Source organism: Sceloporus occidentalis, unplaced genomic scaffold, assembly GCF_023333645.1.
Source record: "Sceloporus occidentalis isolate IW3139 unplaced genomic scaffold, rSceOcc1.0.p SCAF_4, whole genome shotgun sequence".
Taxonomy (NCBI): domain Eukaryota; kingdom Metazoa; phylum Chordata; class Lepidosauria; order Squamata; family Phrynosomatidae; genus Sceloporus; species Sceloporus occidentalis.
Window position 1 is genome coordinate 166,500,545 of NW_028316984.1, and position 12,684 is coordinate 166,513,228.

Sequence of the window (12,684 nt, forward strand, 5' to 3'; positions counted from 1 at the left end):
AAAATATACCAACAGAACAGACATGTGACACCAGTTAAAATAGCATATAAAACCAATACATATTAAAAACAATTAATTAATATTTTAAAACTTTAATTTAAAAACCATCTGGATCGGCCTGCTGGAAGAGACTGATCTCTAGTGCTGTCTTCAACTCAGATAGCATAGCCAGTTGTTGAATCTGTTCCAGCAGGTAATTCCATAGTTGAGGAACAACTGTAAAGGGTGACATTTGCCAGCCTAGACCTTACTGCCTTATGTAAACATCCCCCAGAAGACCATAATATAATGTACACTGTAGATCACTCCACTCTCCATATGAGGAAGGTTTTAAAGGAGAAGGCCTTTTCCCCAAAGTCATCCACTTTTCCTTCCTTCAGACAATTCCTTCCAGCTCTCCTGCTTTGTTGATGAGCTGACATTGAATCAGAAGCCACTGGGATTGATGGGACAGATCATGGTAAGCCACTGAAGTGCAGGTGACAACATTCTGGTGAAATACCCTCCTAGTGACTAGTGACACTACCTGCCCAAGGTGGCCTTTGGCTACTTCTGGAGAGGAAGGAGTCTAACAAGGCTCCTTGTTCTAGCTGAAGATTGGTTGAATAACAGACTTTTTCTAAGCTTCATCATGCTCTCTGTTTTTGCAGGGGATCAGTTCCGCGCCCCCCCCCCCCGAAAACGAAGGCTCATGCATATCCAAGCCCCATAGGCTTGAATGGGGCACATGCCTGCAAGTGTGCGCAGGCGTGTGCCGCAGCTGCACACCCCACTGGAAACAATGGAGGTCATCCCTCTGTGAGTATTCACGACTGCAGTTCCGAGATCTGCGCGTTAGGAGGGGCGACTGTATACCATTGGTTGTTCCTTGGTCCTGACATTTGGCTTGTTCTTGCTCCTATCTCCATGTTTATCCCTTGGTTCTCAAATTGACCCTGCCTACTGACTTTATCCCACAGTTCCTAGCTCCCCTCAGCTACTCCCCACAGCCAAACTCTCGTATGTTGAAATTTGTTTTCTGTCTGTTGTGGAGGGAGTCAGTTGTTATGACTTCCAATCTAATGATCTATGTTTTAGATCCAGCCATGGTGCTGGACTTGAGGCAGCCTCCAACATCTCTGCTTCTTGTGTCATCAGAATCATAGATATGATGAATCTTTTGAATCATAGTCAGATCCCCAGTTGCTAGTCAAGACAGTGGCCCTGCTATCCCTGCCTTATCCAGAATTTTAAAAGAGGCCAGCTCAGGTTCTGTTAGTTTTTGCTAGTAGTGAGGTTAGTCCTATATTTTGACAGGGAGGTGGATAAAGTTTACTTTATATAGAATAATAGGTAGAATTCTTTCTACTCATTTCTTAGTATGCTAATGGCATTGCAGTCCACTCTAGATTTGGTGATGACAATTGGACCTTTGAGTAGGACTGAGCTTGAATTCAAGTACTGGAAAGGTTAGTCAGTCCTGGTCATGCTTTTGCATTTCATGAAATGATTATTTTCTAACAATTTGTAATGGACTTCATCAAATGCCATTTGAAAACATTCTATTAAATATCTCCTCTCTGTCTCTGTCTCACAGTACTGTGTTGAATGTCCTAAAACTGTAATGAATTGGGGAGGAAATCATTTTTTCCCTTTGGCAAAGTCCATGCTGGTTCATCACGTATCATATTCAATGAGGTGATTTATAGCTCTGTTGTTAATTATTGTTTCAGATTGTTTATGTGTTGCTGAAGTAATTGAGAGCCCTGGTGTGGTTATGTGGTTAAAGGTTTAATTTATTAAAAATGCCTTTTATGCACAGTAATGCATAAAGCTGTTGTGCTCAGGAGATTTGTGTTCAAGAATTTGACCAACCACGAGCGTACTTTTAATTTTGTGGACAGAAACATAACACATAGGATTTATTTTATTTGGTTGTTCAAATAAAATATTACCAAAGTCTGGGTAATAATGTCCTCTGTTGGTGCTGAGCAATGCTCCGATCTAGCTCAGGTCCAGCCTTGGATTAATCTGTTGGGGACTACAACTCTCACTAGCTATGTTAGCACAGTGAATATGGGAGTACTAGTGAAAAAGTACCTTTCTCTGTTTAAGAAGAATGGATGTAACAACATACTGAAGCCATCTATAACTGAATAGTAGTAGGATGGTGTTCTGGGTTCCAGTGCATCATCCTACTATTGCTAATTTAAGGATGGCTACAACATGACACATTCATTCTTAAAAGTAAATTTCAAAGGTGTTAATCACATGGGACTAATTTCTCTTAATTTCAAATGAAAAGAAAGTGGGGTCAGAACGCATTCATGTGAATTCGCTAGTTCAGCGAATTTACGTGAATTCGAATTGCGTTCGAACTGACTTCCCATTGCCTGAAAATAGCTTGCCATTGCCTGAAATTGTGTGTGATCACCTCTCACGCAATAACGTGAAACCCCATGATTGCGTTCGGACTGACTTCCCATTGCCCGAAATTGCGTGTGGTAGTCTATCACACAATAATGTTAAACCCCATGATTGCATTTGGATTGCCATTGGATTATACTTCCAATTTCTCTTGTCTGATAATGTCCCAAGTCTGAAACTACTATTGCTAATTGTGGCTAAGGCTGATGGCACTTACAGTCCAACAATGTCTGCAGAGCCACATAATTCCCATCAGTGATCCCAAATGACTTGAAACTGAAAAAGAAATATTTAGTTGTTAATTGAGAAGAGTTCATTTCTGTAGGAATTTCACTTTTGTAGTTAACTAACTTGTCAGATTTTTAAAAAGGTTAAAGACATTTTTTGTTCTATCCCATTACAGAGAGCTCATTCACAAAAATGCCAAGCTGCCAAGCTTATCTTGGCACCCAGAGTGAGCATCCTAAGATGGATACAGTTGGTGTAGCAGTAAGCAAAGATCAAGACAATAACTCATTCAATTTGCAACCTGGCCTGATGAAGTATGGCAGCTTTTCCCAATCTAGCTCATCATCCTCATCCTCATAATCATCATCATTCTACCCTCCTCTCCCCATGAATCGATAATACTTACCCATCACTCCCCTTGGATCGAGGTGGGAAACAACAGCAAATAAACAATACACAACATCAATTAAAGCACATTAACTAAGATATGCAATAGTTTAAAAGGACAAATAGGGCATACACATTCTAAAATAATCCATATTTTCAATTCATCATTTAAATTTCACAATGTAAAAATCTTCTGGATAAGTCTGCTGGAAGAGACTGGTCTTCAGAGCTGTTTTAAATTCGGGTAGAGTATTCACCTGTCAACTCTCTTCTGGCAGGACATTCCACAGTCTAGAAGCAGCTGAAGAAAAGGTCCTCTGGCCGACAGTTGCCAACCTAATCCTGGCAGACTACAATAAATGTCCTCCAAAGGACCTGAGTGTATGGGGTGGATTATATGGTATGAAGGTAACCTGGACCCAAACCATGTAGGGCTTTAAAGGTAATAACCAACACCTTGTGCCTTGCCGGGAAACTAATTGGCAGCCAATGGAGTGATTTTAATACCGGTGTAATATGTTCACTCCTGAATGTCCTAGTAATCAATCTGGCTGCCGTGTTTTGAACTAAATGAAGTTTGCAAAATTGGCACATAGTTAGCCCAATGTCCAGTGCATTGCAAAAGTCCAGTCCTGAAGTTACCAGCACATGCACTATCATCTTTAGGTCTTCCTACTCTAGGTAGGGGCGCAGCTGGAGTAATTGCCAAAACTGATAGTAAGCACTGCTAGCCCTTGTACCTATTTGAGCTGTCATTTGGAGCAACAGATCCAGAAATACCCCCAAAAAGCAAACATAGTCTTTCAGGAGGAGTGTAACTAAGTACTGATTGACATACCTACAAACCCTAGTTAGGATCCTTGACAGTAAGCATTTCTGTCTTGTTTGGATTCAGCTTCAGTTTGTTTTTCCTTATCTAGCCCATTACCTCCTTCAGGCATTCATTCAGAGGAGACACACTATCCTTAGCTGAGGTTGAATGTGAAGGCATAGAGAAATATATTTAGGTGTCATCAGCAGACTGACAGCTCCCCACCCTATGCCTCTGGATGATCTCTCCTAGCGGTTTCATGTAGATGTTGAATAGCATTGGGGATAGAGTGACATTTTTGAGAAGCCGTTATCCTCAGGCACCACCATCTGGAACCTGCCTGAGAGATAGGACCAGAAGCACTGAAGTACAGTGCCTCCGATTCCCAAATCCCCCAGGCATTCCAGAAGGATACCATGGTTGATGATACTGAATGCCACTGAGAGGTTCAAGAGAATCAGCAGGCACACACTCAGTTGAAGATCAACTCAGATCCTGCTCTGAAGCTGGTTTGAAATGGGTCTAGATAATTTGTGTCATCTGAGACTGGAGTTGGGAGGCAATTACCCTCTCAATTACCTTGCCCAGAAAAGGGAGATTTGTCTATAGTTGTATAAGTCCAGGGGATCCAGGGAGGGTTTTTTTTAGAAGTGGTCATACCACCGCTTCTTTTAAACAGGATGGAAAACTTTTCTCCCCGAGAGATGGATTAGTAATACATTGTGATTGAAATCTAATTGCACCTCCTCCCTGGATGACCAGCCAAGGATAGGGATAGAGGACAAGTTATCTTCCTTATTTGCCCCAACAGCTTGTCCACATTGGTGGTACTCACCAATTGGAACTCATCCAGGATAATCCTACTGACAGATTCTCTAGACATCCTATTGTCAACTTTTGCTACAATGTTGGCATCTAAGTTGACTCTTATCCATTATTATTATTATTATTATTATTATTATTATTATTTATTTATTTATTTATAAAGCGCTGTAAATTTACACAGCACTGTACATACAATCTTTTTAATTGGACGGTTCCCTGCCCTCAGGCTTACAATCTAAAAAGACACGACATGAAAAGAGAAGGGAGTGGTGGTGGGGAAGGGGCCTGTCTAGTAAGATAATACATATAAAATACATAGCAATACAGGAAATGATTCAATAAAACAGACAACAAAAGAACATCCAGTAGCAAGTGACAATTATGCAATGCCTGGGAACGCTTCTCTGAACAGGATGGTCTTCAACTCCGTTTTGAAGCTGGTTAAAGAAGTGATGGCTCTTGCTCGCGGGGGAAGAAGGTTCCAGGAGTGAGGGGCAGCAAGTGAAATTGCAATAGATTTTATTTGTGATGAAATCATTGATAGCATCACAGCAAACTGCTGAAGGGTCTAGAATTTGATTCAGGAGGGATGGGTTTCATATTGGTTGTACCACAACTCTTGTCATCTGCAGGAGTTGTGATCCAAGACATGTGGCGGGCTTTAGGAGAGACAAGCCTGGTGTAGGGAATTGTTTGCTTGGCCTCTTAGATTGTGTTTTAGAACTCTTTGCTGTATACCATTGAGATCAGGTGATTTTTACATGTCTAGTTTGCCCATTTGTCCTAGGTCATTGGGAGAATGTTTTTCTTCTTATTTTGTGCTCATCCTGCTTACATTTTATTATATTTCAAATTTACGGAAGTCAACATTTCATCTTTATTCTGTCTCTTCAAAAATTCCTATGTGTAAACCAAGTATAGGTACATTCCTTCAGCCTTCTTTTTAATAAAATGCATTACAGAAGAAAGAACTAACTTGAGAGATAAGGGTAACTAATGAATCATTTGCAAAGAGAAAAGGAACGAGAAGCTCAGTTGTACACTACATGTTTAACACATCATGTAGTTTAGCTCTCAGTGTATTTGACACCTGAATGACATATAGCTACAGTATAGTCTTTTAACTTTTGTGCAGCATGGGCCAAAACCAGAGACCAGCTAAAACTCCACTGATACATTTATATTTAATTAAAATGCATTAATATAAGCTGACCATATTTCCAAAAAGACATTTTCTATAAAATAAAAAATACAAAATATTCATATGACTATCCTATGTACTACCCCTTCATCTCTTTTTTCCTTTTCCCATTCTATGTAATCACACTTTAGAAAAATCCAATTAATACATTTATCATGTTTCCCTGAAAAGATTTCTTGTGCAATTTGTTCTTGAGATAGCTTTCCCCATATTTTCCAGGTTTAGGGCTACATTATTACATCAACATTAGGAGAAATTTTGTTTGAATCATAGAATCATAGAGTTGGAAGAGACCACAAGGGCCATCCAGTCCAACCCGCTGTCATGCAGGAAATCTCAATCAAAACATCCTCGACAGATCGCCATCCAGCCTCTGCTTGAAGATCTCCAGGGAAGGGTACTCCACTACGAGGGAGTGTGTTCCACTGTCGAACAGCTCTTACTGTCATTAAGTTCCTCCTAATGTTGAGGCGGCTTCTCTTTTCCTGTAGCTTGCATCCATTGTTCCATGACCTAGTCTCTGGAGCTGCAGAAAACAAGCTTACTCCTTCTTCAGTATAACTCCATGAACAACTCCTTGTGTAGTTCATTCTTTAATCTCCCTTTTATTAGAGGGATGGGCAAAATGTGACTATGTGGCATGATTAAATTTGCAGAAAACTGTGGTCCAAGGCTGAAATGTCCAAGATTGTATCCAGACTAAAAAAACTATAGCAAATGCATACTTCTTCAGTTGCCCTGGCCCCACTGGGATTAGTTTTGTGAGAAACTTAAAATTCTCTCAATCACTCTCTTAAATTACAGCGCAAGAACAATCTGGCAGAGAGTGCTAAGGATCTCACCAAACTACAAATCCCAGGATTCCATAGGATGAAACTATGGCAGTTAAAGTGGTATCAAAGTGCTATAACTGTAAATAGTTAAGAATCATACCTGGTGCTACTCTATTTTCTTAGCCCCAGCTATTAGTGGAAGACAGCTTGTGAGAACCCTTGTTGTTGCCCAAAGTCATCCAGTGGGTTTATGGGCTGAGTGGGGCATCAAACTCTGGTCTCCAGAGTTGAAGTCCAGCTGTCTATGCTAGCTGATATTGAATTCAGGGCCCTGGTGAAAAAAGGGGTTCTACATCCTTATAGTAGAAGCTGATTTTTCTTCGTGTAATTTGCAGTCAAGGTAGTACTGTAAGTAAAAACCAAGACAAAAACATTTTAAAACTTGCATTTGAGGAAGTGAGTCAACACAGAGGTCCAGCTAGAGTGTGTTTTAGTCTCTTGGTTCAGCTTTATGCATTTACATGCAGCCTTAAGTGTGTGCATGTGTGTATTCATATTTATGTTTGTGTTTTCCCTGTAGCCTTTATTCCATGACTGGAAAAAAAATACTTACACAGCTCTTTTTCAACATTAAAATATTTTTTAAATGGGGGAAAAAAATCAGGGTTAGGTGTCTCTCCCAACCCCCCTCAATTCTATCCAACCTTCCCATCCTTTTCTTTGGAATGCAAGTTAATTCTGGAGAGCTATAGATAGACCCTTCTTGCTTTTGCTAGTTGCTGATCTCCCCCCTCCTTTCTCCTCTGCTGGAGACGGTGTCGAGGACAATTATCCAAGCAGCATAAAAGCTGTTTCTCTGTAATGGGCTGAACGCCCTGTACTGTGACAAACTGCCCAGCTGCTCTGGCTCTATCCCTCCCTCTTCCCACCCCCCAGCTGCACCCTTTCTTTTCCGGTCTCTCTTATTTCCTTTTTTCTTGACATCACTTGCATTCAAAAGACAAAGAATAAATGGCCTAGTCCTGAGTTACAAAAAACACTGCATGGCTACTATGTTTCTTTAAGGTAGTAGCTGTTTGCTCCTTGTAGGAGTCTTATTTATGGGAGGCAGAAGCTGCCATTTTGCATGCTGCTGCATGACCCACATCAAGGTTTATGGAGGCATGCAAAGTGGCAGCTTTTGCTTGCTGACACCAAGTAGATCAGGTGTCAGTACCAAGCTTTATAGAGGAGCTGTAGCCAGTATTTTTGCATGCAACTACTTCTTTGCTGCACATTTGTGTGTCCCCTTAAGGCATGCCTGAATTGTGCTTGTTGTATGGAGATCGGATGTGATCATGCAACATTTCTGTCCACAGCTGGCCCTTCTGCTGGCAGAGTGAGGTACTGACCTCAGGCAGCAGATGCTAAGTGATATGAAGGGGGAGTTGCATCCCTCTATCTATCCTCTTTCTTGAAGGAGAGAGCAGTATGTTTCAGACACTGTCCTGCATACCCTAAGCTAGCCTACTGTGTCCTCAGGGGAGGTGAAGAAAGCTGTCCCCCATCACAGTGTTGAAATAAGAGTCAGTTTACCAATCTACCTGGCTTCTGTAAGTGAAATACAAAAAGGCAGAAGTACTATCTTGCCTCAGGGAGAACAGTGACATAGGACAGCCCTTTGTCTACTGCCTGTAGTTGACATATGCAGTGGATGTCAGGCCACATTCTTCCCTGTTCTGTCTTTAGGGGGTGATGGAAGTATTTGCAGGAATACTCTACGCTTTGTAAACTGCAAGCATCAGCACAGGATGTCTTGGTGGGAAAAAGGAACCTGCTTTTTTCCATACATGCTTCTTGCACAATCTAAACTAATGGAGATTTGTTTATTCATTGTATTGCATTTATATTTCAGAGCCAGCATGAAGTAGTGGTTTGAGTGTTGGACTGTGACTCTGGAGACCAGGGTTCGATTCCCTGCTCACCTGTGGAAACCCATTGGGTGACTTTGAGTAAATCACACCCTCTCAGCTCCAGAAAACCCTGTGATAGCCTCACCTCAGAGTTGCCGTAAGTCGGAAACAGCTTGAAGGCACACAACAACAACATCTATTTATATCTCATCTTTCCTATAATGAGGATAGGACAACATACACAGCTCTTTACTTCCCAATTTATATCCTCACAACAACCCTGTGAGGTAGATAAGGTTGACAATGAGTCATCCAATGGGCTTCTTAAGTAAGTAAGAACTAGAAGCTTGATCTCTCAAGTCCCAATCCAGTGCTCTAACCATTACACCAGATCGGTTCTTCTGTACAACAAAGAAACTAAAATCTCTTCTGGACTGCATTTGGATGCCTTGGGAGACTATGTAATGTATGGTTAGGAGAAAAAGCTTCTGGCAAAATGTAAAAGGAATCTGAGCATGTGCATTTCAGTGACTCTCTCAATCTCTCTCCAGGTGCATTTGCGTTCTGCAGAACGACTCCGGGACCTGTGCTGTGCAAACCGGGGCACTTTCATCAAAGTAGGACAGCACCTGGGAGCTCTCGACTATCTGCTGCCTGAAGAATACACTAGCACGCTCAAGGTGCTCCACAGCCAAGCTCCGCAGAGCAGTATGCAGGAGATTGAGCAAGTGATCCAGGAGGACCTAGGCAAAGGGGTAGGTGAGACGGTAGGCACTTGACACCACACAAGCAAGAGCAATATATGTATTTTGGGTTTGGAAAAATCTTTTTGGACCACCTCCTGTATCAACACTCCCTACAAACAGCATAGTTAATGCCTGTGCTGGCTGGGGGATTTGGGGAGTAGCAGTCCAAAAAAGCCATGTTTCTTAGAGCTAATTCTGGGCAAAAGAAAAGCACTTTGAATAGACTTAGAGGCATTCTGTGAGTGCTAGTACTTTTCTTATGCTAGTACTATATTTTACCAGTGCTTCTCCTGGGCTGATCTGTCACTGTGGAAATACAAGTTCTTACTCCTGACTTTCTTCTCTATTGCTCCTCTGTTTTTTATGTGCCAGTATTGTTAGGTAATCTATTGGACATTGTCTGTGCCTCTGCTAATGACAAGCTATGCCCAGCTCCTGGCATAAACTTTATTTATTTATTTATTTATTTATTTATTTATTTATTTATTTATTTATTTATTTATTTATTTTTATCTCACCTTTCTTCCAATATAGGGACTAAGGTGGCTGCACAGTTATACACATACACACTTTCTGATTTTGTTTTTAATATCTTATATAGGGGATCACTCATGGGAGGGATATCTCATTACAGTCAGGTTGTAGGAGTTTTCTGTCTTCAGTAATTGGACACAGCTAGTGTTTGCTTTTCATGATTTCTAGTTTATTGTGACTGCCCAATTAAAAAGTGGATCTGGACTGAAATTGTGAAGTTACACAAGCAGAACAATAGTGATGCCAATTTTGGATAACATTTTGTCTGCAAGTTAAATTCAGAATATTAATTTGATTGATAGAAGGCTCGGCAATTGGACCAGCAGTGAAAGTGTGGGCTGAAGAAACTTCATGAGCGCAAATGTTCAGCTAAGTTGGGTTCAGGGCAGATAGGTAGATAGGATAAGATACAGAGGCATAGAGAGGTCAGTGAGAGACAGGCAGAAGGTTAGATAGTAACAGGTAGGAAGCAAAAGGCAACCTGGCAGGCTGTGTTGCATTAAAAATGTCTGAAGCATTATTGTTTTGATCCAGCAAATCACGGAAGGGCTTCTGTCTAAGAAAGATATCTTTGCTTGTGATTCAGAGTTCATAGACAAGACATGTTAGCACAGAGTTGGTGTACCCTGTGCTATTAGAGCAGCCCATGGTACAACAGCTTTGTCTGATAGCCTAAAGGTCAGATGTTAAAATTCTACAAGTGACCACTTCAGACAGAGTAATGGGTCACACCAGAGAAGGATACTAGAACATTGTTTTCCTCCTCTTCCTCTTTACCGATGTTGCATGCAGGATATCCTTAAGGATTTTACAAGTATCTTGGATTTATAGTGACAAGTTAATCATGATAGAGAATTACTAGGAATAGTAGGCCCTCGCAAGAAAATGTTGCTTGGGTGTAAGAGGGAAGCCTTCAGACCTCCCCCTTCTAAGACAAGGAAGCCTCCATAGATGGAAAGGTGTGACTGCACCATTCATCACATGCTGTGTCTTCAGGGGCTCTCCATTGTCTCTCATCTTCACTTAGTTGTTTCCTCCCTGGGAAAGGAAGGGGTTACTACACCTTAGAGAAAAGATCAGAAAAGGAGATAGGGTAGTGTGCCCAGGCAGACAGCAGATTAGTGGTCTCTGCGGGCTACTTCCTTTCTTTGCTGATCTGCATATAAGGGCACAGATTAATTGACTTGATTGCCCAGGTTACAGGTTTAAGATAGTCTAATATCTATAGTAAATCATGGTTTTCATTTCTGCTGTTGCTGCTTCTGTTGTTGGTTTTTTGTCCTTTCTCTTTGCCTCTTCTTAAAGAAAGAATTTATACACTTCTGAAAATCTTGGGGATTCACCTGAGTCTGCCAATATCATCATCGTGCCTGTGTGTGTGTATGGTGCCATTTTGGATAGATGAACAATGTTGCCCGCACTCCTTAACAGTAGAAATAGAGGCAATAATGGGTTAATCCTAACTAACAATAATTAGCATGAACTGAATTGTTAGACATTATCAGTATTCTGGTAGCAAACTTGCTGTTGGCTTTGATTTTTATTTATTTCTTTGGTATGAACTGATGTCCAGTTGCCTCACAGACATAATTGTAATTACAAGCCACTCTTCACTCCCACTTTTTCTCTTGTAAAACTTGATGTAATGTAAGCAAATTGATTGTTGTGGGTCAGGCTTAGATCTTCAAAGAGACATTCTAGCTGGGAAACTGGTGATGGCTTTGGTTTCAGGAAACCCAGTCACCAGATGCCTCTGATAATGACACTAAGACAGAAAAGGTTTTTAGAGGTCTGGGCGAAGAGGATTCTACTGCTGCAACTTGACTAGGTCCATCCTGATCTGAATTCCAACCTGAAAGAGGGTTTTCTGCAGGAGCTCCTGATAAAGTCTTCCCAATTTCCCCTATGCTGAGGTTGCAGATTCAAGGGAGAGACCAGAACCTGTAGTTCCACCATCTCATCAACTGTCCAAGCCCCATTGCCCTTATGTATGTTTGTTTGTTGTTGTGTGTCTTCAAGTTGTTTCCGACTTACGTTGACCCTAAGGTGAGCCCATCATGGGATTTTCTTGACAAGATTTGTTCAGAGTGGGCTTTGCCTTTGCCTTCCGTTTGAGGCTGAGAGAGTGTGACTTACCTAAGGTCATCCAGTGTGTTTCCATGGCTGAGCAGGGATTTGGACTCTGGTCTCCAGAATCACAATCCAACAATCAAACCACTACACCACACTGGCTGTGTAGTATTCCAGAAAACATGACAGAAAGGGTCCTCTTAAATACTTGCTCTCACAAAGCTAAGAGGCCTTTTGAGCATGAACACTCTGCAAACCTGTCAGATGATGACAGTCAAAAGACCTGCCCTTTAATATTTAACTGTGTAAGTGTATATTTAAAACTAGTTTTAAAGAAAATTGTTTTAGATTGCTTTTAATGAGTGCTTTTACCTGCTTTATCTGTTATATATCACCTTGGAGCTCTGGTAGACTTTGAAGCTATAAGCAAATATTCTAATTAATAAATATGTGAGCATGGACCTTTGCCAAATCAATAACTATCTACTTTTGGTGCTCCACTGGGTCTTGAAAGGTCTGCTTCTGTTATTTCCAACAGGTTTTTCCTGCATATAGCATGAACTACAGCTTGCCATGATCATTCTGGCTGGGGGAATATGGAAGTTGTAGTCCATAAAAGTAATTTCCCAAGCTTTGTTTGTACCTGGTACCTGCTTTGTGCAATGTGGTAAATTCCATTGAAAATCAACCTCCTCCAGGCCTTGCCCAATATACCTTGGGTCAGAAAATAGGATAAAGATAATTGAAGTTATTGGCTCAAAGTACCCTGAAGAGCTGCAGAAAGCAAGATAACTATGGAACAACACTTGGA

The 12,684-nt window shown here is 41.1% G+C and overlaps 1 protein-coding gene across 2 annotated transcripts in view; it reads left to right on the forward strand.

The window, feature by feature from the left end:
- The window catches only part of ADCK1 (aarF domain containing kinase 1), a 199,533-nt gene that overhangs the window by 63,688 nt on the left and 123,161 nt on the right, over positions 1–12,684 (forward strand). For both annotated transcript variants that reach the window (XM_089522302.1, XM_089522301.1), the window contains exon 4: positions 9,075–9,278. In XM_089522302.1, the coding sequence (XP_089378428.1) occupies positions 9,075–9,278 (204 nt within the window). The remainder of the gene's footprint in view (positions 1–9,074; positions 9,279–12,684) is intronic.